The 24507-nt window shown below is 39.3% G+C and overlaps 1 protein-coding gene across 1 annotated transcript; it reads right to left on the reverse strand.

Moving 5' to 3' along the window:
• Window positions 1-250: 250 nt before the first annotated feature.
• LOC119727858 (inverted formin-2-like) lies at window positions 251-24507 on the reverse strand (the record flags this gene model as incomplete). The annotated part of the gene is made up of 13 exons (XM_038199932.1): window positions 251-6980; window positions 7421-7585; window positions 7894-8023; window positions 8723-8793; window positions 9154-9261; window positions 10569-10639; window positions 12426-12526; window positions 12799-12884; window positions 13226-13328; window positions 13534-13595; window positions 14127-14258; window positions 17201-17998; window positions 24355-24507. Coding segments are annotated over 13 exons (5892 nt in total), but the record flags the coding sequence as incomplete, so codon positions are not given.

Genomic DNA, 24507 nt, shown 5'->3' on the forward strand with positions numbered 1-24507 from the left:
TGATTTAAAACATTACTGATACAAGCCCCGCCCCCCCCCCAGGGTACCCGCCCACTCTAACATTACTCCACTGATTCACATGAATGAAACCACTAGTAACATTTTGTTAGTGCATGTTTTTACCTCATGATCAAATATTTTCAAACCTTTCAATTTTAACTGTTATGTCAAATTATTAAAAAGGGAAATGTAGGGCCTAAATGACATCAATAAATACAAAACAAAACAAAAATCGATTTCAGATCCAAAATTTCATGTAAAACACATCACAACCCTATGGGTTTAATATACATCATGCAGTTGTTCTTTTTTCGGTAAATATACATTAAATTTAGTTTGCATAAATATATAAAGTCATCTCAATAACAATGGAGGCAGCCGCTAAAATAATATCTCCATAAAATCAAAGCAATATTTCTTTAAAAACAACCATATTGTTCCCTTTACGCAGCTGAACATGACTCAATGAAAAATGTGACTACAACATAAGGGAAAGAAAATAACTATGTACATTTCAAAAAGGATAATCTTGAGCGGTGAAGCAGTTTCTGTGATGCAAGAAAATCAACCGAGAGGCTTTACTTTATCATCAGGGCGCCACCAACGTTAATTGTTTGCCAAGGTTTGGAGTATTAAAAAGTTCAGTAGAGTTAATAAAACTAGGAGCAGCATGACATTTATATGCATGCCTAAGTGGAAAGGTTATACAACTGAACTGTTTGGGTAACAACCAAAGATATTATAAGGTTTCAAGTGTTGCCAGTAATTACTTCCTTAATTCAATTTACAAATAGTTTACAATTCAGACGATTTTACATAAAAGTCTCATATTGTTACACAAAAGAATTGCTAGTTTATCGGCACAATATGGCTTAATTTATCATGCATTACAACCACTGTTCCATCGATTCGTGAATTTACTCTTGGATCTAAAATAAAATTGTATTATCTGTGATACTTTCTAAAGTACCTTTCGTCATGGATAATTTGTAATTAAATTAACCTACTATCTCAAGCTAAAAATAAAAAGGACTATAAGGAAGACTATAAGGAAGTCTAACTTCTAAAGTTCACCCCCTGTTAAGTATAAGCAATGAAATAAATATGTTTAAAATCTATGTAAAAACAAAGCTGTATGGAGAGTATATATTGTTTTGCTGACTATTAAGGCTTTAATATGTAATGGCCACTGGCGATTTTAATCTTAATTCTTAACAAACCCGTAACCCTTCACGATAGTTTATGGCATTGTGTTTTGCGCTTAATATAATTATATTACTCAAGACAGCGTTTCAATACAATAAAGAGCAATAAACACTTCAAGAAAATTGGAAAATTTTTAACAAAAAAATCCCAAGTAGCAGAAAAAACCTCTTAATTGATACAAGGCATGTATTATTGCTTTTCAAATTATCACATCCGAATTGCAGAATTTAAGTACATTTAAATAATTATGAAAGAACAAGTTTACAAAACAAACTAAAAAGAAAGCATACAAGCAAAGTGAGTCAACAGTTTAAGGGAAAAACCTATGCAGTCTCAGGTAAACAAGCTACTTTATAGGGTAAGCTATTAAAACAATGTGGGCCTTTATAAGTAACACATCACTTAAAAATAATATTATATTTTTGTTATATCAGGGGTTACTTTCATGGAGTCTAAACATTCACACAAGAAACTTTGGCTTAGCAAAACCACACAACTAACGAAAACAGCATGAGATATGAATTGCTTAACATTTTTTTTGCTAAGGAGCTTTATAAACTGGCTGAAAAGGTGTCATCTTTTATGAGCAAAGAATCATGCACCAAACTGGTGTATATAAATGATATCTCATATGAATTTTTTTTGTGGGCACATGGTGCTCTCTGGGTGTACATGTATTTCTTTGTGAAGTTAACAGAAAATTCGAAATCCCACTGGATTGTGAAATTACTGTCAAATATACTGACAGTTTCTAACTCAAAATATTAAGTAACAATGATGGACCATGATGGACAATAACAAGAAACTTTAAAAGCTTGGTTAACTAATAAAAGAAAAGTCCAGCGTAACAGAAAATACACATTTTTTTTTACATGACCAAAAAGCAGCTGAAATGTCTAAGCACAAACACAATACAATGTAAGCTATGACTATAGGTAGGTTCAGGATTTTTTCTCTCTCTATTCTCGATCTCCAGGGGAACATTTCTGGGAAAAAAATCTATTTAAAAATGTGTTCAATACTTATATTTTTAGTAATTCTGGTTGCACAACAGAGATAGTAGAATTTGGTTTAGGATACTGAAATGAGCATTCGGAATTTTTCAGTGAGAACAACTTTATCTTGTAAAAACAAAGACAGAAGTTAAATATTCAGAAAGTCCAGTTATTCAGAAAGTCCAGTAATTTAAGAAAAGACAGTGCAGTTACGAAAGATGGAATAAAACCTCACTTTTGAGGGAAGATGAAAAATGTTAGGATTGAACACAACACCTGCCTCCTTATTGCTGTTACACACCAAGTCTTTTATAAACAAAATATCTGCGATTAAGTTCCAAGTCTCTGATTATGCCTCAAACAAAAACTTCTCTCACTCAAAGGTTTGATGTTACTCTTTGAATTTGATAGACTCTTTTACTGTTTAAGACAAAATTTATATAAATTGGAAAGAGTTATCTTCTGATATTGTTATCATCTTTACTCAAGTTGACGTTTTTTTACCAGCAATGTGACAAAAAAATATTCTCCTCTGAGGCATTGTTTCCAATGGGGTTGGATATAATTTGCGAATTCAGAATTTAGAATTTCTGAGGCAGTTTAAAATGCCTCTTTACTGCACAAGAAATGAAAATTCCATAAAGCCAGTCATGGTGGAAAATAGCCCCGAAACTTGTCGAAATTATTATTTTCATTCTCACATGAGTTCAATTATTCGAGAAATGTCCGGAAAAAAATCTCAAAGCAGCCTCCAAAATAAAAGAGGGAAATCTCTTTTGAATACAATTGCTGGAAACATTTTTCAACACAATTTCAGATGTTTCATTGTATTATTTTTTTTGTTTTAACAAAACTGAGGTTCACATTTCACCTAAAGACTGGTTTCTTACTTGTGCTGCTGCTGATTTTCCTTCCTGTGGTAGAGGGCGCTTTAGTATATTGCTTGGCAGCACTTTGAGACGATTTTCTCCCTAGAGACACAGTCCTTTTCACTTTTGCTGGAGAACGTGGTGCTTCATCCAGTGAAGGGGTACTCCCATCTGTGCCAGCCTCATGCGAAGAGTCCAGGCCTTTGTCCCCCTTACGTCCCAATTTGTGAATAATTTTACTCAGTGTCCCTTTGTTGGTTTTCTTTGCTATGTCACTGTCCATTATTCCACGCTTACGCATTTTCGGTGGGAGGGAGGCTGCAGTTTTCCCACGGCTGAACCTGCTACTGGAGTCGGACTCATCAGCTGAGTCTTCAGAGACCGATATCGGAACTGGTTTGAGGTTTGCGTAAAGGGATGAAGTGCGTGGCATGTGTCGGGCCTCGTTGCTTGCTATGCTTCCCTCCTCCTGGGCCGATGCGTCCTCTTGGGACACTTCCCCTAAGGAGAGAGAGCTGATGCTACGAGTCTCACTACCATCGCCACTCGCTTCTACATCCATCATGCCGGTATCCACCGTGCTGCTCTTAGAAACATCTGATGATGATGCCAGATTCGAAGAAATGCTGGAATGTAATTTTGAGCCTCGCATCCTGCTTGGTACAGTGCTTGAGGAGGCTGGTTCTAGCTCACTCAAGCCAAATGTGGCCGTACCCATTTTCATTGGGCTCTTTGTCACTTGTGTTGCCTGTGTGGTTCTTGGTGACTGGGTTCCAGCTCTGGAAGCTGGAAGAGTTTTGGATGGTGTACTTACAGGTTTTTTGGTCACTGACGGAGAGTGGAAGCTATTGGGTTTTTTAACCGGTGATACTCTTGATGGATCTGAAGAGGCAGGTTGATTTGTTTTTGACTGTCCAGCAGGCTTAGGTGAAGTTGATCTTTTTGCTGGTGACGAACCAGTCTTACTGTCTGTTCTTGCTTTGGCAGTGTCAGTAACTGTTTTGCTAGGTCCTACACGACCAGATGATCTCACTCCACTACTTGAAGGTGTTTTGTTGGTTGAGGGAAGCGTGCGCCGTTCTGGTGCTGAACGTACAAAGGGCCCTGTCCTTTTGACACTTGATCTTGGCGTAGGACTGGTAGCTTTCAAGGTTTTAGCAGATGTTGGTGATGTTCTAGAACCAGTGCTCTTGACACTACTAGTCGAGTTGGTGGATCTCATACTGGAAGAACGAGGTTTGGGATCAGATCGAGAGTCAGTGCTGCATGATGAGGCGGCAGAATTTGACCTGCTGATTCGTGTTGTCACTGTTTTGGTTCCTCTTGGAGAGCTCAGGTTTCTGCCATAGCCAGAGGACCTCATGGAAGAGTTGCTTGTAGTTGAGACAGTAGATGAGTTGCTTTGAGACGACTCGCGCCTTTGTCTGGTCTCTGAAGGTTCTGACTTTGGAAGGGATTCTGCACTGCCTATGGAAGAGCGTAACATTCCTGACGCTGGTGGTGACTGAGCCGGTGGTGATTTTACCTGGAAATTACGGGAGTTCTTCCTAACTCGAGGGCTAGATCTTGGCAATGGCGCATTCAAGTTAACTCTTAGTGGTGTACTTTTTCCTGGGTAAACCCTAGGACTTGTGGATGTCTGCCTCTGCGTAATTTTGCCTGTGGTTGTCTTAGCCACAGTTCTATTCACTGCTGGACCTTTTTTAACATTTCCAATTTGAGCTGCGGATTTCTTAGGAGATTTGGACGATGATGACGATGGAATTTCATTTGCATTCTCATCACTCTTAGTTGGGAGAGAACTCCCATTTATTTTCTTGGCTTTCTTTTCAGCTAGTGTTTCAGATGCAGTACGTGGATGAGACTGGTCTTTCAGAACGTAAACGTCATCATCAGTTATTTTATAGACTGTCTCAGTTGCTTGAGGTTCAGTGGCTTGGGGTTCAGTTGATGAGACTGTTACTTCAGTTGATGCCGATGGAATCTCCTGACTGCTCTCAGCTTCAATATCCTCCACGTGAAGATCATCCTTAGTATCTGAGAAAGTTTTGATGTCCAGCAGGTCTCGTCTTATTTCCACCTGTTGTCGATCAATTGATGCCCATGTTTCCTCTTCATTGAATGCCTGAGCCAGTGCCTGCTTCTGTCTGAACTTTGCTCTTAGCGCCTCTAACCCTTTCATCCTTGATAAGTCTGAGGAGATTTTCCTCGGGGACAACGGACCATCATCACCATCCTCAACACCAGCCATGATCTTTTCAATGGTACGCCGCTCTTGTCGGATCTTCAGGCTGTAAGACTCTGCATAAGATTCCAGCCCTTTAGCTAAACCTGCTTCAATGGGTCTATCCAAGAAAACAGTGCTTTCGTGATCTTCATAGATTGTTGAGGCTCTCCTTTTTTCCGTACGCTCTTCTTTGTTTTTAGGAGTGTCCCATGTAAGGCTTCCTGTTCTCCACCTGGCATATCGTTGCTTCTGTGTCCTGTCGCCGTCAGGTGTGTCACCATCCCTGGAACGATTCTTCTCCCGGGATGATAGCTGTGACTCGACAGTATCAAGAGCTGCTTCAACATCCATGTCCTGGACTTTGCTTTGCCAGTTGGAGACCTTGTTGTCAACTGACATGCCTCCATCGGTTTCGTCCGTTGGAGGTGTGGTTGTTGGAGACACTCCCTCACTTTCTTGGGCTGCTTTTCTCAGTCCCTGCGCAGCTTTCCTCACGTCCTCAATGCTAAACTCACTTTGGCTTCGACGAAGAGGCCGCCTCTTGGGCCGAGGAGCATCTGTGGGGGATTCGGAACTATTTACAATACTTGGCTCTGATTTTTTATCCAATTGACTCGATTCATGGACAGTTGATGTGGCAGAGCTCTCAGCTTTTGCGCTTGGCTGGAGCTCTGCTGATGCAGAATCCACCATCTTGCTGTATTTAGCAAGACGGTCCTTCCTGATTTCCGCACTTGCTTTATCTGAACTCTGCTCCAGAGATGTATTTTGAAGCACATGATCAATGTCTGAGGTCGATATTTCACTACGAGATCGGCGACTCATATTGAGTGGTTGTGTTGGGTTCCTTACATCACCTCCTCTCATGAGTTCCCTAATCCTGTCTTTCTCTTTACTAAGAGAATGAGACTGAGAACCTGATTTCTGTGAGTCAGGAGATTCCGTCTGCTCAGTGTTCAACTTGTTTCGTCTGGACAATGTTGGTGATTGACTCGGCGAATCCTTTCGTTCACGTGTGTCACTGTCTATAAAGTCCACATTGTTTTTCTTGGCACGCCTTCCCCCACTCCTTCGTATACTTCCATCTCTTTTGAGAGTCTCAAACTGTGCCAGGGCCTCATCTTCATTACCCTGTACCAGCATGTCAAAAAGAGAATCATCATCGGCTGAAAGCGGTCGAGTACCCGAGGCTTGTGATCGCTGGCGCCTGACGACCATTGTGTTTCCAGGGGAGTCTTCACGACTACTAGTGGAACTCCACGTACTGAATCCACTAGATGTACTCTGCCTATCGTCTGAGTCCAACATTCCGTCAGGGGCATTGTTACCTGATTCAGCAGCACTCTCTGTAATGGCGTTCAGGTTCTGCTCAAATTTCTGCTTGGATCTTCTGATAGGTGTGCTCCTGGTGATCACTCCAGGTTGATCATCCTCAGGGCATGGAGACTGGGGTCGACTGGCGTCGCTAGAGTCACCATCCACCTTGGCCTTCTGATGAGAGAACCCTCCCTTGATTCTGCCCAGTAGTTTGTCCACGATGGAGCTGGTCTCCTTCCCGCCGGGAAGGCTCTGGCTCCGTGGAGCCTTGGCCTTGCCATCTTTCCGACGCTGAGATTTTTGCTCCTCACTGCGTTGTCTCCTCTGTTCCATCTTCAGCTCCTGAAGCTGCCGCGTTTCATTTTCCTGCATAGATTAAATAGGAATAGATAAAAATGACTTTAAATGCACACTTGTCAATTACAGTTATGATCCTGTAATGATGAAACCAGTACATGTATTTGCGAAGTAGTTATTTTTTTTTGTTATGAGAGTCGCCCATCACAAGGCCCTTAAGGGCCAATCAAGGTGAGGTATACACAAAGATGTGAAAGAAAAGGAAATCTAAAAAAAAATGCAAACTACTTCAAGGACTGACATTACGCTTGTACTGGGAAGTATTTCACCCAACACAAGAGGCAGTGATGGAGCACACAATATGCACTGGGTCACAACCGTCTATGCATAAAGTGTATGTTCAACTTATTTTCATGTGAATGCCTACAACCCAAAGCATCTGGGATTTCAAAGAGAAAAAGTAACAGAGGAATTTCCTGATGCTGGAGGTTTTCTGCCAATCTACTTACCATCACGGCTTTCTTGAACTTCTCACAGAATATCTTGAAGGTCATGATGCACTCCTCCAGTTTGAAGGTGTTAGTGTCCTCACAGAAATACTCAGCAATGTTAACTCTCATCTTCTCAACAAAGGCAAGCATCTCGCGCACTTCCACGATGTCATCTTTGGCTGTCTGTATGGATAAAAAGGAAAGTGGGTGTAAGAAATCTAGAGAACAATTATGAACTTTAATACTTGAAACAGACTTGTGAAAATTTTTCACATTTCATCTATGCTAAATAAAAGGACAAATTTAAAAAACAAAATTGTTGCTATTCTTCTTCACTGTAAGGTAGATGTTTCCCACTAATGCTTCCATTACACCATTGTTGTTTAATCCTTCGATTGGTCAATTCAGTTGATTTTTATAAGAGGTAAAAAAAAAATCTTCCTTAACTTTGTCACCCTTGATAAGGCTGTTTGTTGTCAAGTCATTCTTACCTTAAGAAAGGACTCGACTTGCTTCTTGACTTCTGAGATGGCTTCATCTTCAACTTCAAGCTGTGAGGCAACCACATCGACTTTCTCTTCTAGAACCTTGATATCTGATGCAAGCTGATCCAAGGAAAACCTGAACCAGGACAAACGACTATTGTTACCCATCTAAAACCTTGGATAAAAAAATGACTTCTTATAAAATTATAAGGCACCACCAGTGGAGGTTGTGAGTTTATCCCTGACTGACTTTGAACTCTTTGCATCTCTTCAAACGAGATGCTTGGATAAAAAGAGAAAAAAAAACTGTCTTTAACCCTAAAAGGGCCGGGGGGAGGGGCGGAATGCCCCCCTCAACTTTTTCCGTGATAGCCCTGTAAACTATTTTTTTTGCAACCCGAGCTGTTATGACTTTTTAGCCTCGAGCCTTGCGCATCTTTTGATACTGAAAACATAAAAATCAGACCACGGGTTGCTGCGCAGCGAAAAACTTTTCGTACATATGAATAATTAATTAGCCATTATTCCAAAACCCTTTGACCTATAGTCATGAAATTTTTTGGGTATGTTCATGAAGAGTTGCTCTATGCATGTACTGAGTTTCAAAATATTTCGTCACTCGGCAGCTAAGATAGATGGTCAAAATAACCCGGCCCTTTTTAGGGTTAAGTGAAGCTTAATTCCTTAACCAAGTATCACATCCCTAATGTTTAAGTCAAAGGACTTGTACAGCTTGTCATGCCAACAATATCAACAAAATACGTCCTGAAATGTAGGATCTTTATGAATTGAAAACAAGATGTATTCAGGAATACTGTGTGGATTTGCTACACACCTCGAACCTTCTTCCATATGAGTCAACTCCTCTGGAAAGCTCAATAGCTTCTTGTCTTTCTGTTGAGCTTGCTGTAAGTACAATCAAAGGGTTAAAATAATGGATGTGATTCAAAGACGAGTTAAGAAATAAATGATAAATGCCAAGACAAATGTTGTAAAAATGGAATTAAAAAGGCTGTTCATCAGGGCTGAAAATTACAGTCTCTGAAGGGGGATTTTTCTCTAGACTCTTTTTTTGTTTGCAAATCATGAATTTTGCATGCTACTTTTGGCTTTTGATCCATCACTTGATAATTTTACAGATATGGAAGGACTGTCTCCCCCCCAAAAAAAATTCATAAACATTCTGCTTCTTTTGTCATTGTCTTTAGCAGTGGTTTCATCATTGAGCAAATGACACACAATTAATTTGTATAATGCCAGACTTACCGAGGCAACATAATGCATGAGATTCATCCGTGGTTTGTTGGCTCTTGTCTCCACTAATTTCAACAGTGATGAAACTTTGAAGCCCACAGCATTCCCGGCATAACCACCCTGCAATGCAAGCAAAGGCATCAACATGAACCACACTTGAAGTCACTCATTCAAAGAATTCTCCATCACCGTGAGTTACTAGTTGAAAGTTACTTGGAGGACATGATGACACGCACTGGCTGTTTTAATACACAGGCACGGCTGACGGGTTAAGATGTCAAGATTGCCTGGACTCGCCTCCGGGTGACGTCTAAACATGCTAATCCCTCATTCTTTATGTACACACACACAAAGTCTCAGAAGTTGTGGAGTCGGACCGTGTGTTGATCTTGAATTGGCCGTTGTGCACGGCCTATTGTTGTACAATTTACGCTCCAGTGCACACCCCCCGAGTATTGAAACATATGAGGTTTCGGCAAGAAATATCGTACAAATACTGTTGAAATGACCCAGTGCGATTCATTATTTGTGGCATTTGGTTGTATATCCAAATTTGGCTGGAAACTTTTGCCTTTTGCGAAAATCAAAATTTGCGGCAAAAATAATCTTGGCGCAAAGTGGTTAAAGGGAATGTATAACATTTGCTTTTGCTGCAATTTTAAGCAATAAATGGATTTGGAAGATTAGTATGTTATAGAAAATATTGTTAAACTGACTTGTTTCACGTTTTGGGCTTGAAGATGCTGGAAAAACCAAAAAAACCTATCATGTTCTTGTAGTCTGGCTCCCTGACCCCACTTAAGATGAAACGGAGCAATTAATACACTTTGGGGAATTGTAAGGTCAGAGAATCAGTCTAGCAGTCTTGTACCTCTTCACAGGTGTGTTATCAATTGCAAAGAAATGTCAGAATAACTAAATATGAAAAATCAGGAAATGTTTTTGCAAAAAGCCAGTTTTCTCCAACGCTGGTCGGCCGACCAGCGCTGGAAAAATACACTTTTTCTTGAAAATGTCAGCACACCAGGAGCCACGATTTTAAAGGATGCTTTAGACCATCAGTCCCTAACCATTCAGTAAGGTATTTCGTGATAATTTGATCATTTCGTTTTTTGATGTTTGCAAATGATGTATCTTCCCTTTAACAAGGAAGGTCCTTTTTCTGTTCTACACAATTTCGGAGTTTGATTTTAAGACAAGGGTGATAGCACAAGACCCTGCAAGTTTTATTATATGATTGAAGTTTGCTCTCTAGTCGGTAAGTACTGTGAAGCAGCTGTTTTAATTTCTGATGAATTGCCACTTTCTTCAAATTCAGATTGAAAGCAAACGAGGATATGTTTTACGCAAACGTCAAAAGAAATATATTAATAGTTTTACCCTGAACATCCTTCATTTTGTAACAATTGGAAGTCTTATAAACTTACAGCATTGAGGAAGTTTCCAGTGAGAAGTACAAGGTGCAGGATCTCTCTGAGGGATGACGAGGACAGGATTTCTAGAAGAGAAAAAGAACAGTTTTAAATAGATACCAATACTGGGACTAATGACTCATTCATAAATACCTCAGACAGTTTAGCTATTCCTATTGGTCGAGAGCCCGTCACGTGGCCGGTCTTAAACGGATGATAAAGACATGGCTAGCTGGTCTTAAACACTTTTCCAGTGTCACAATAAAATGTGGACTCCTAAAAATCAGTGCCTCTTACCGTTTCATTGGTTGAACGTTCACAATCCTCACGTAGGCATGCGCAACACTACAAGCGAGTCAGAATTTTATAGTTCTAAATTCAAAACGCAACGCCCCAGGTGCGTTCTGCGTGACATCGCGCAGAACATGTTTACATCTTACTCGTCAGCTTAACACTCCATTATTTTGCTAGAGGGATGTTTCAAAAAGCATGAAGTGAACTTGTTGAACAAAATCGGGATTTTTTGAACGAATTATTTGATATTTTTTTACGGATAAGGTATTTATGAATGGGAATAAATATGTGCTCAGTCGGTATTTATCACTCTGTTTAATACCGCTTAGAGTCTGGGTGCTGATAATTACCCTCGCCTCCGGCTCGGGTAATTATCAGCTCCGGCTCGGGTAATTATCAGCACCCAGACTCTAAGCGGTATTAAACGAGTGATAAAAACCTCCGGAGCACACATTTATTCCCTTAGTAATACACGACTCCTCCCCATCTATTCAATTTCACAAGAAAAGGTTAAACATGAGCCATGCATGTAGCCAGTGCTGTGTTATGGTTATGGTACAGCTCCCAAGCATGGCATACACAGCCCACGACTGTTTTTTTGCACTTTTGCAGCCTTCAAAACATATACTGTTCCATTTCAAAGAGTGGATTAATTGTTCCACGAGTGTAAGCACCCAGGCATATCCCCAAAATACACGGTTTCAGGGCAGTGCTTGATTTACAGGTAAATAAACCTGCTATCAAAACAACATGGCCCCGGCCTCATTTGCTGTTATTTCATCCATGCAGTTTTCATGTGAAATGAAAAAAAAAACAGCAGAGGACACAACTTGAGTTTATCTTTCTCTCAATGTCATTAACCGTGCTAAAAACGCTTTGTCAATATAAAGAATAGTGAAATTGATTAGAGACCAGTGCTAAATTTTGTGGATCTGCAAAGAAGCAAAATATTTTAGTTGTGCTTCTGCACAGCAAAGCCATGAATTTGACTCCAGTTCACTGATTGTAGAGTTAGTTTTTTTGTTTTGTAAGTATTGTTAGAAGTTAAAGGGAATATACATCATTTGCTTTTGCTGTCATTTTCAGAAATGGATGGAATTGGGGGTTGGAAATATATAGCAAATATAGTTACACTGACTTTTTTGAGGTTTTGGGTTCAAAAATGCTATAAAAACCAAGAAAAACAATCATTTTCCTGTAGTATGGTTCCCTGACTCCATTTAAGAAGAAACAGAGCAGTTTACATACATTTGGGAATTGTAAGGTCAGGGAACCAGTCTAGCTGGCTTGTACCCGTTCATAGGTGTGTAATCGATTGCAAACAAGTGCGATGGTCAATTGGGGCCAGTATTTGAAAAAAAGCCAGTTTTTTTTTCCAACGCTGGTCGGCCGATCAGCATTGGAAATTGATACAAAAATACCACTTTTCTTGAAAATGACAGTATACCAGGTGCCATGATTTTACAGGATGCTTTACACTGTCATTCACTAACGGTCCAGCAAGGTATTTCAAAATGATTCGGTAGTTTTATTTTTTGATGTTTGCAAATGTTGTATTTTCCCTTTAAGTCCCAGTACCTTGGCATGCCTCGATGATGCAACCAATAGAGGGAATCAGGTAGTCCATGTTGGAAGCAAACTCCTCCTTCAGTAACATGCTCTCCACACGTAATTTGTAGCTGGAAAGATAATGTACACACAAAAATAAGAGGTTATGTAAACAATTTTATGCGACAGGTTGCGAGACTTGCACAAAGTTGCCTACAATGAAGATAATATTGGTCTTGGTTGCAATTGTTGAAAAGAAATCTTCACCATGATTTTAACATGAGTATATCACACGGCAAAAGCCAGTAATCAGCTGTTTATCTCTCTCATTAAATGTTTTATCGCTCTAAGCCAGGTAAGGTTTCACGGATGAACCACCCATACATGTAGTGCCAATACTTACAATGGGATTTCCATGAGCATCAGATAGAACTGCTCTGCTGGTCCTAGTCTGGATCGGTTGCCATCAAAGGAGTTCAACATTTCAACCTTTGCATGAAGACAAATAAGAGAATAATCAAATTGTCTTCAAGCCAGACTTCAAAAGGGAATCTTCACACATACCCTTCCACAAAGAGAAGTTGTTAAGTCAATTTATTTACACTGGGTATTTTATTTTCAAAAGTGCAGATTCTTGAAAACTTAAGCTTTGATAAGAAAACCAAGAAAAACACTTGTGCTATTTAGGTTAAATTGCAAACCTAAGCAACATTATTCGACTGCTAATTATTGATTGTTTTAATGCATGTTTGCATAAGGTTTTGCCTCTATACTTTGGCTGCAAAATATTTGTATAAGTCCCAAACAATGTATAACTTTGAACAACTCACTTCTTCAGACTCCGGAAGAACTTTGATTAAACTCTTGAGTTTTTCTGCTCCGATGGCCTCGCTCTTTCCTTGCACTATGAGCCGCACTATTATCTCATTGGTGCTGAAAATCAATCCACAATCACAGCTTATTAATTTCGTCAAATAATGCAATGAATGCAAAATGCAAAAGTAAAACAAATGAGTTTGTTTAAAAGAGATTGTCCGTTCAATATTTTAAAGATGCAATTAACATAAACTGACAAAATATTTTGTTTTTTTCATGAATACATGAGACATTTGTAAAAAAGACTTTAAATTTTAACTACCTCTTGAACTGTCTCAGGAAGATGTTGACGTTGAGACTTCTTCTGCCATCAAGAAGATTAATCTAAAAAAGAAATTAAAGAGAGAAAAGAAAGAAACAATTTTTTTCATGAGTGCGAATTCTTTCACAGTTGTGCGAAAATTTGTGACAAACATTTCCCATTCTTGAGTAAATACATTTAGTCTTGACTAGCAAGCAAATGAGATGAAGAGGAAGACGGTTCTTCTACAGACATTTCCGATTCACCTGCTTCTGTTGACTGTAATTGCCCAAGATCGTGTCTCAGGTTTTTTCATCAGCATTATTTTTTTTCATAAGCTGCCATCTGAGTGTCATGAAAACACTTGTATTCCTGAAAATTATCATTTAATCCATTTCTAAATTCTTTGTTATCATTTTATTATATATTGAATTAACTTAATTCAATATGAAACACTAAAATTGTGCAAGTCTCGAACATTTCCATAAATGTATTCATAGTTTTAAAAACAATTTTGGAAGTAAAATCTTACAAAAAACACTGTTGTTTACTGTTTAGTTTATTTTACAAATGGATGACAGACATGATTTCTTCCACTTAATCGTTTTGCTCACCATTTCCACTGATTCTTTCTTCTTTTTCTGAGATTTCTCATCAGTCCCATCAACCTGTGTCTTCTTAGCCAGATTCTGCTGGCAGAACAATTCCTCCATTGTCTCCCAGTCTGCGCTAAAACCATTCTGGATCTGAAAAGGGAAAATATTCATTAAAAGTATTACTAGTAATCATCATGAAAATCCCCTGGGCTTTATTTTTTTTCCTATATAATACATGTTTGTTAATCAACACATCCACCCAATTTGTTACTGAAGCCTGTATCATATCACCCAAAAGTCAGAATTGTTGCGTTTGTTTACGGTGTACACACACGTGCAACATCATCGGTGAATCGAGGACAGGAACCAAATCGAGGACGACCTCGATTAGAAAACGTGTACAAAACCAATGAGAGCTGTACAAAGGAAAAGGAAGAGGAACAATAAACAAACGTTATTGTGTGTTCGTGTGACTGTATACTTCTTGTGTGATTTTTCTTGTTTCTGCTTCCTGATTTGGGTAACTCAATGCTGTATTCTGAGTTAAGATTCACGCTTTGTACTTCTGTACTAGTGTAGGAACATGTTTGTGACTTGTGTGATCTTTTTTATGCACTGATAATTTCATAACAATTCATGCAAACACAATTCTTAGGAAACAAGAAGTCAATCAAACCAAAACCTAAACTGAACGGATGGATAATCAAGGATATCAGGATTCTGAAGCAAAGATCCGTGATCCAAGGCCATGCGGGGGAAAAAATCGACGCATAAATATTTTAAACAATAGTATTGTTCAAAATATTTATTTTGGTCTGTCCCCATTGGTTTTTCCCCTATTTAATTCCTCTTTTGTGTTTTTCTCCCAACCCAGCGTGCTTGTTTGTCCCCTCCATGTTTGTTTCTTGTACCATTGTCATTTTGTCTCCAAAAAAAACCTTGTTAAGATCGTGGAAAGGCATGGCCGCATGAAGTTGATAAGCGTTGTTTAAAAAAGTTTCAGTGCTTGATTGATTCAGAGCATGATTCCTTAACTTCAACATTCTTCTTCAACTGGTAGAACTCTTTCAAAACTATCCTTTTATATTTCTGTACGGTTCTTGACATTTCAATTTTTCTTTTCATCACGTTAACTGTACAGGCATCTCCCAAGCTAGACTATCTTTGTTCACGAATATCTCCAGCGCAATAAAACAAACTCCCACTTTGTTTAATCTACTAAGAAATCTCGTCCATAAACAAAATGATGACAAATATAACTCATAAATGCCCATTATATTTGTAAGTTGTTCCTTACTACCACTCGGCCATTGGTCAAGAGTTTAACTGGCCATTAAGATTCAAAAGACCTTAGTAGGTTAACCACCCCACATTACTCCATGATGACTGGGGGGAAAACCCACACCATAAAACTCAAGCCATTATCAAGCTACAAACACAAACACTGTAATTCCCCTTGTGTGATTATAAACTGTTATTACACATGCTTGAAAACTGCGGTCTGTTTGTATTAGGGGATTTACTGGTGGGGGATGGGCCAAGTTGGTTCCGGTACACTATTTAGCGGTGCCGTTTGTAGCGGTCACGGGCCCCTATTGGGTGCGCAGTGTGTGTTTGTTTTAGCCTGTAAAGGCTGCAACTTTTGAGTCAAGTTTCCGTAATTGTATAGCCTAGTTGGAAATAATAAATCCAAAGGTAAAGTGGGCAGTAGTAAGTACATAAATAAAGAAGGAAATCGGATGGGAAAGGGCAATTAACATTTTTGTGGGGTGGTATAAGTATACATTTACTCTGCGAATTCCAAACTCTCATTATGAAAGTCGTGGTTCGAATAAATTCACAATGTCCAATTGTCCTGATGATAAACATTGATTGTCAATGCCATTCTACAGGTCAGAGCTAACATTTCCCACCGAATTCCTCTTCTAACCAATGAAGGTCAAAACATCTATATAGGATGACTCAACAATTTACACTCTTGTGTCATTGAGGCAAATCCTGCATACACAAATGCCCGGCCCTTTCACATCGGCATGCCAGTAACTGAATACACCACAGGTGCTATTAGACCTGCTGTTACAGCTTCGATCAGTGCCATAGAATTCCAGCTAGGTCAAGGGTATACACTGAATAAATGACGGCATCCGACTACCTGAACAAATTCACACATAATGGCTTGTTTTTTGGGTGAATACAATTGCTGAAAAATAATTCCAGAAATATATAGAAAACAATTATATCAAACGTCAAGAGTAACTTTTTCATGAAAACCTTACAAGAGAATTGATTGTTTTGACATGACTTCATGTATACATGTACTTGGAATTTATTCCAACACATAGGACTTCTCTAAAATCTTTCCTCGAAATGGGCAGCTTATTCTTGTAATGATTAAGTAAAAACCTTACAAGATAATTGATATTTTGATGTCTAGCCGTACACAGGTAGTTACTGAGAATTTATATCATTGCAACACAGAATTTTATTTCCTTGTTATTTCCGGCTTATTTTTGGCTCGAATTTCCAAATTCCCATTTGTCAACTGATCCATGAAAGGTTAGGTAAGGTTACATCCAGAGAGTTACATTTCATTTGCAATGTTCTCACAGTCTGTTTCATGTTCATTATCAAAATCGGCCAAATTTTCTGCACACAAAGACCACCGACAAAAAAACCCAATAAGGCACATGCATTATGTTCTAACTTCCTAATGGTTTTGTGTGTTCGATTGTGAGACGATTGGTAAACAAGGTGTACAACCATCTGTTAAGGCAATTGTGTAAACAATGGTTGTGGTTTTAATGAACTATTCAGTGGACAAAAGACAGCAGTAAGCGGTATCATCATCTTCCTACTGTGCTGTGCATAAAACTCCTCCGTTTTATACTCGCACGTTATGTGTTTTATAGCTCCATGATTCCAGGAAGTATTATTTCCCAAGAAGATGATTGATATGGTCTCAGGAATGCTTTACAGACGAAAGCAGAGGCAATCATTATGTAGCTGCCTGCACACCATCTTTGTGAACTTATTTATGTATATTTTAACAAATTTTATGCGCATTTAATATTAGTATGTGTGTGCAGACTTACCATGTTGACTTTGGCCCATACACTGTTCCCACTCATCACTTTATGAGGTGGTAGTTTACTCCAGTTTAATGTCCTCATCCTCATTTTGGGTTTCACGGTTGGAATGGCTGATGAACTAGGAATTGTCTGAGCGTGAGGTGTGGTCTTCTGCAGAGCCCCTCCCGGAGGAGGTGGGGGAGGGGGCATTCCCCCAGGGGGTGGGGGTGGGGGTGGTGGACCTCCCCCTGGGGGTGCAGGTGGTGGGGGAGGCGGTGGGGCACCCCCAGGGGGTGGTGGTGGAGGAGGTGGTGGAGCAGGTTGCAATGAAGGTCCAGGTGATGTCACAGTCTGTGAGGTTTTCATAACCTCAGAATCCTCATCACCCTCAATCCTACATACATGAGGTTGGTCCTCCTTGTTAATCCCCATCATTCCTGATGAGCTTATTGCACTTTCCTCTGCTGTACTGCCAGACATTCTCTCATTATCTGCAGTAGTCCTTGGCCGGTTTTCCGAAGGGGGCATGGTATCACTCGAACCTCCAGCAGATTTATCTGACTGTCCATCCCGTGCCTCGCTCGGTTCAGCTGAAGCACTGCTCTTAAACTTGTCCTTGTATGAGGCCACAGCCTTGACTAGGTCTCGATCGCCCAGTTTGAGCAGCCGTTCCAGTTGGTTTTTGTTCTCCAAGAGCACGGCCTTGTGGACTAGTTTCTCAGCGGCAACCCACACTGTGTCACTGATGGGATCCCTGGGCTCGATCCGAAGCAAATGCTGCAGGATGGTCAGGAAGGGAGTCACGTGGGGTGTATCGCACACCTGAGCAAAGAAACCAAAGAAAATTGATTCAGCTTCAATCAATTAGCATGGACTTGTGGACGTGAGCTGCGGACTGAAAATAAATGTCGACGTGAGGAAGTTATATGAGGCAATTGGTGGAGTTGTTTTAAACACAATAGCCTTCATAATGCTTGAAGTACTTCCCGTGTTGGTGCAATATTAACCGTTCTGCCTATACTCTCTCATACTCGTAAACAGTTTGAATGACAAAGCAAGTAATGAAGAATGAAAAAACAGACATCGTTTCCTGATTACTTAATTTCAAGTGTCAAACAAATGTTGCAAGCGAACTTCGTAAGCACACTCGTCACGCAAGTACAATGTATATTTTGATACTGTACAGGTTAATACTTCAGACTTTGGAGATTAAAAGTTGGACAAGATATATAGACATGATTGGGAAATAAAATGGTTGGATATTTCATATACGGATATACGGTGTCACGTTCTTATATATTACCATGAAAGAGAACGGATACGCCGTGGCAGGATGATAGAAAGCGAAACAAACGCTGACATGAAAGCAATCATGAACTGAACTGAACAAATAAGTCATTTGTATTTCCTCGTCCATAGTTAATCCATATTATTATAGCCTCATTGAAAATATTCTAAAAATCCCCGTTTACTTGATGACTTTTCAGAAGCTCACAATGTTTGACATCAGGACCTAAAAAAGTGCATATCCGTCGATCGGATCTTTCTCAACTAATTTACGCAGTTGCAGCACTATGCAATTCCCCCGCCCTCCCCCCCCCCCAAAAAAACCCAATTTTTTTTTTAAACATCGATAACGAAATCTAACATAAAACACCGAGTACAAGGAAAAGTAAGACAAATTGGAGCGAAATCAGAGTTTTCAATGAACCAACTTACCGTAACAGACGGAGAAGAGACAGTGGTAGGTTGATATCAAATTTAAAAAAAAAATCTACATTACGTATTTTTTTTTAACTTACCTTCTTGATTTTGTATAATGCAAAACAATTCAGATAAAGCTTTAATTATCTTAAACTTACAGCAAGCTTTTTTTCACAACAGGTTGCAGTGAGATTCGTCACTCAAACAGTCAGACATAAGTTACCTTCAACATCAGTTCACAATATTCAATCTATACTCTCATAATAAATACTAGTAAAGAAAACTTCTGGCCGCCTCTGTGATATTTCTGTGATAATAAAATGCCGGTAGCATGCTGGTAGCATTCTGTCATCAGACCTCTATGAACCGGGCGGGATCGACCAACAGTGATGACTCACGGGCATATCTATGACGTCAATTACGTCACCAGTCACTGATAATATCAGTCATACGATTGGTTCGGTGGCGCGAACAGTGAACACGTCATTGGAATGGGCGTGATGTGACTGGTCCACTGAACAAACTGTATGCATTATGCATCAACATTGTCATATCTATGGCATGCGTGAACAATTTATAACGAACCTATTGTAATACTGAATTTAAAAGAAATTTACAAGTATTTAAAAGAAATTTCAATACTGGACATTAAACAGAAAGAATTTAGAGCAGAGGTGAATCACATGACATACGATAATGCTGCTTCCACTGTGCCCGGTCCAAAAATAAAATACAAGTTTCCAGAAAAATTATAACCTGTCCAGCTTAAATAACAAATTTCCGCTTGATGTCATTATGTTGGATTTCGTTATTGTTAATTACTATTTTTTGTTAAGTCTTCTCCACATTTTTTCTTTGGTATCAACATATCAGTTTCTAACATTATAAATGTTAGATGCTTATATCCAATTATAAAAAGCAAAAAGTATTGATTTGAGATTCGTCTGCTAGATAGACGCAAAAGCTGCAGGTTCATTCAAACATAGAGCAAGGAGGTTCCTTGCTCTATGATTCAAACTTCCGGACTTCCTGAAGTGTCGTTTGACGTATAAGGTCTACAGTTACACGTACAAAATCGTCCGACTTTCGAGAAGTATACTCGGCAGTTATTTTTCCCTTCCCCCAATCCCTTCAATCATATAAACTCAATAAAAACTTGTAAACAGCCTTTACAGTACATTGATTGACTTAGGTCCTTGACTGAGGTTCGACTTTCAAACTGCTCTTCAAATTCGAAATGGGCATGGACTATTAAGGCTGACATTTATTACTCGCAATTATCCTAGATTTGTTTTGCAACGCCCTTGATTTGTGGATGAACTGAAGTGAACAATTGCGAAGTTCAACCTTTACAGTATATTCATTGAGTTTTGAAGGTTAACGGGTAGACCTATGCATTTATTGGCAACACTATCAACAGCAGCACTGTTGCGAAAAAAACCCAGCTATGATGAATCTACTTACCAAGTACGGTCAGTCTAAACGACGTTTCCCCATTGTGATTTTTTCCTCCAGATTTTCCATAAATAAATGAATAATGAAAGACTCAAACTCAGAAAAACGAGAAGCAAAGCAAATGGGAATCAACGCGCTTCAAATCGCATTTCCTCGTTAGGATTATTCAGAACGCCCCCACAAAAATGATAACATTACTGTTATTTCCAAACCACAAAATATAAAAACATCGTTTACCCATAAGCTATATTTAGTTATAAAGAATTCCCCAAAACATTTTGCAGAGTCACAAGCAAATCGAAACCAGTATGTGCGTCCAGTGATCCACTCACACTTGTGGTAAAGTTGAAAGACACATGATTGCATTGACACCAGTTGGTTATGACTGGACTGTGATTTCTGACTGGTAATTGTTTCGTCTGGGTCAACTTCCAAAATAACTAATGTATTAGTCAGCATGTATCTCACAATGATAATTAACTGAAGTGGATCTAATGTGATACGTGGTTTGTCATGCCATACAATCTGACCAATAATTCTGCGATAACATCCCCTGCAAAATATCTCGATACACGCCCGTCTACCGTTCTATAACAATGAATCTTTAACCCTTTCCTTACCATGGGCGACTTTTGTCGACAAGAAGTACCCCCCTGCTGGTTCCCATGGGCGACTTTAGTTGACCAGGAAACCACACACAAAACACCCTCTACACAGATATATTCACTACTTTTCAGAAAGGCGGCATGTTGATATGTTTGGCCGCCCATACATCAACTTTACACCAGCTGAAAGAGTATTTTCGGATCTTTCTATTGGTGTGGTTTATTCATAGTGTTACCATTACAAAAAAACGAGAAAAGTGCTTCAGAAGTATCCACGCACAATTTGAGGTATGGAGTGCCATTTGGTCATGTGGTGAAATGGCTTGCAGTTTGATAATTGGGACCAGATAAACAAAAAGGCATAACTTTCTTATATTTGCACGTATGGACTTCATTTTTACATCACATAAAAGAGTAAGGTTCAAGGAACAAACTTTACACACAACACCTATGATTTTAATCACTCCTTGGCAGTGAAAATCTGGGTTGAAAAAAGTGAGTTTTTGACTCGTGCTCATTTTTTTCACGCTCTAGTGATTTCCGCATGACTGAGCAAACAATTTGGTCCTGGGGAGAGCCAAGTCAATAAACAATGTGGGCATGAAAGGGTTAAGCGCTAAACCTCAAAGGGCCCCATGCAATGTAATTGTTTAATGCAGTCATTGAAAAAAAAACCTTTGTGTCGCATTTAACATTATTTTCAATTTTTAATTTACCATTTCAAGGGTATTTTGGGGTTTCATGCTAATGCGAATTTCCATATTCATGAGCAAAAGTGTGATGTCATCTCAGGCAGAAACCTCACTGTTACAGTTATTTCAGCACCAAAAGTTGCAAGAATTTTTGGATATTTTGCTGTCGTAAATGTTGTGTTCTTTGGTGATTCGTTGTTGTGTCAGTACATGACAGTAGGGCAGTGAGCACACTTTTTCCACAGACGTTTTCAATTCTGAGCAAATATTTGAGTTCACAATAAACAAAAAACCCATAAAGTGAACAGTGTCTTCCTGAAATGACATCACAGCAACAGCGCCCGCACTTGTCTGGAAAAAAAACATGGACATTTGTAAATGTTTAAAGAAGTGCACTTTTCCATAAAATTAACCAAAAAGGGATATCAAAATAGTTTTTCATACGTCCAATATCGTCTTCAAACGATTCTCAAAGCATGTACCTTTATGAGAACAAATCCCAGCTCTGTTAATTTGGAACATAACACTACACGCCTTTAACTTAACTACCAACCACCGGACAGAGTAATGCCCCCCCCCCCCCGCAAAAAAAGGGGAAAAACGAAAGTTAGTAGAACCATTTCACACATTGTAATAATTAATCGTTCAATGTTCTCCTTCAATGTTCTTCTTCACCCCTCCCGTGATTTGTTTTTGTGTGTGCTAGATTTCGCAAACTTGTTTGTAAGTTGAACGAAACATGCATGACCGCACCGTTAGACAAATTATTTCTACACAATGACACATCCTACGCGTTTTCGGGAACAACCATACGTCATTACGTTTAAAAATAGCCAACATTGCAAAACATCGACAACTTCAAGTACATATTTGTGGTTCGATTGACCGAACATAGTCCATGTTGATGAATTCGGGGCAACGGACTTTAAGACAAGGATCGAAATAATTCAAACAGAGTAACAGATGGAAAATAATTTCTAAATGTTGAACTGTTAATGATTAAAACCGATTGGAATTTTATCTTGGTGACGTTATGTATAATAAAAAATAATCTCTAATTGGTAATTATTAAGAGTTGAGTGGAAATTTCTGAATTCAACTTTTGTCCACGGCTACAGACACACAATATACATTAAAACTGATGCGAGCTCATGCATCTCTGCATAACTTAAGTCAAGGTATATCTGTCACAGTCTTCCAAATGTAAAGCTGTACAATCATAATAACATACATGTACATACCCGGCATGCCCGGTGCCGACAAACGCCATTCTCTGGCCAATGTGCATGAACACACGGGCCAACTGGCCAGAGGCATCACAAATAACTTCATTATTCCTCTGCGAACATGACCCATTCCAAATCAAGCCTTCTCATAAAGAAATACTCCTGCAATCGAGTTCCCGCAAAGTTGAAGTTCATTTACACATGTATAGCTCTGCATGTATGATCCGCAATGCAGATACATATACACACATTTCAGTCCTCTAGTCTCTACCTTTGGCAAATTGACAGAAACTGCTCAACCATTTAGCGGCACTTCCTGCTTTTAAATACACGCGCATACAGCTCAGGCCAACCAACCGAATCGCCACCGCACCCAGCAAGCCCCAAACACCGCAGGATAATTTCTCTTTTTCTAATGAAAAAATAAAGAACTTCAAGTTTCCAAGAGATGCAGTCCCATGTGCCCTACGGCTTGCGGCTCAGAATTCCCCACCGCGACCAAAATTGATTGGGACATCGGCAACCTTAACAACCACTCCTGTGTTCGCTTCAAATACATCTCAAAACAGCTCATTCCTTGTATTCAAAATTAATAGGCCTATAAGTTCACGTTCTTGGTAAAAAAGCAAAACCACAATATCTGCGGTGAGTGCCGTGAATAGAGGAGGGGGCCCAGTTAAACTCAGTTTGTCGATTGTATCTTAGCATCTATGAAACGAATCAAGTATTGTATTGATTAGCATGATAATAATGACCCTTCTCATATCAACGCACTTTCAAATGCATTCCAGGTTTTTCGTGTTTGACCACCAACCGTTTGCATGCTACCAATTATGAAGGTTATATTAATTTCAGTGGGCGCTGACATATTGTACAACTTACAAGTTTGATAATTGACGAACCATATACGTTGTGGTAAAGGTCAACCGCGTTCGGATCGGCCGCACTGTGGTTAATTCAGCACGCCGTGCAAAATACTTACCGTAAAATGATATCTTTCTAGTTTTATAATAAAAGACACATGCACCACGGTTACCAATCCTTACTTCTTGAATGATCCCACATCAAGGGCGCTTTTTGCCTTTTTCAAGACATTTCATCGCTGGGTTAAAACAATTAAACAATTGTTTTTTTTATATACACATTTGTTTTACATCAAAAGAGTAACAGGCGAGATTCATGTGTGGCTTTAAAATGCCACAACTTCAATTGGTGCGGTTACGTTTGCATAAAAGTTACCCTTTCCACATCAATCACTTTGATTGTGAAGGAGCCTTGTTGGAATAAATTAATAAAGTCATCCTTACGAGCATCTCTCAATCCTTGAAGTCTCTGTGTAAGGCAATACAACCATCAGCACAGACTCAGGACACGCCCATGTTGCTCCATCATCCATCCCAGGCTATAAGAAATCTTGAGGGGAAAGAACACTGCCAAATTGATGGGCAGTAACAAATCAAGCTCTATAAACAGACACCTGTCTCAATCATTCTCACCTGTTTGTATATTGTGTTGAAGACATCCACGGGATTATTAAGATCGACATCCTGAGGTCCAGTAAACTGCTCATCATCGTTCACTTTGTTCTCATCAAACACGTCGAGCTGAACTAAGAGGTCTACATCCTCGGGCTCTGATTTCCTGTCAGG

This window comes from Patiria miniata, unplaced genomic scaffold (genome assembly GCF_015706575.1).
Source record: "Patiria miniata isolate m_02_andy unplaced genomic scaffold, ASM1570657v1 HiC_scaffold_20, whole genome shotgun sequence".
Classification (NCBI taxonomy): Eukaryota; Metazoa; Echinodermata; class Asteroidea; order Valvatida; family Asterinidae; genus Patiria; species Patiria miniata.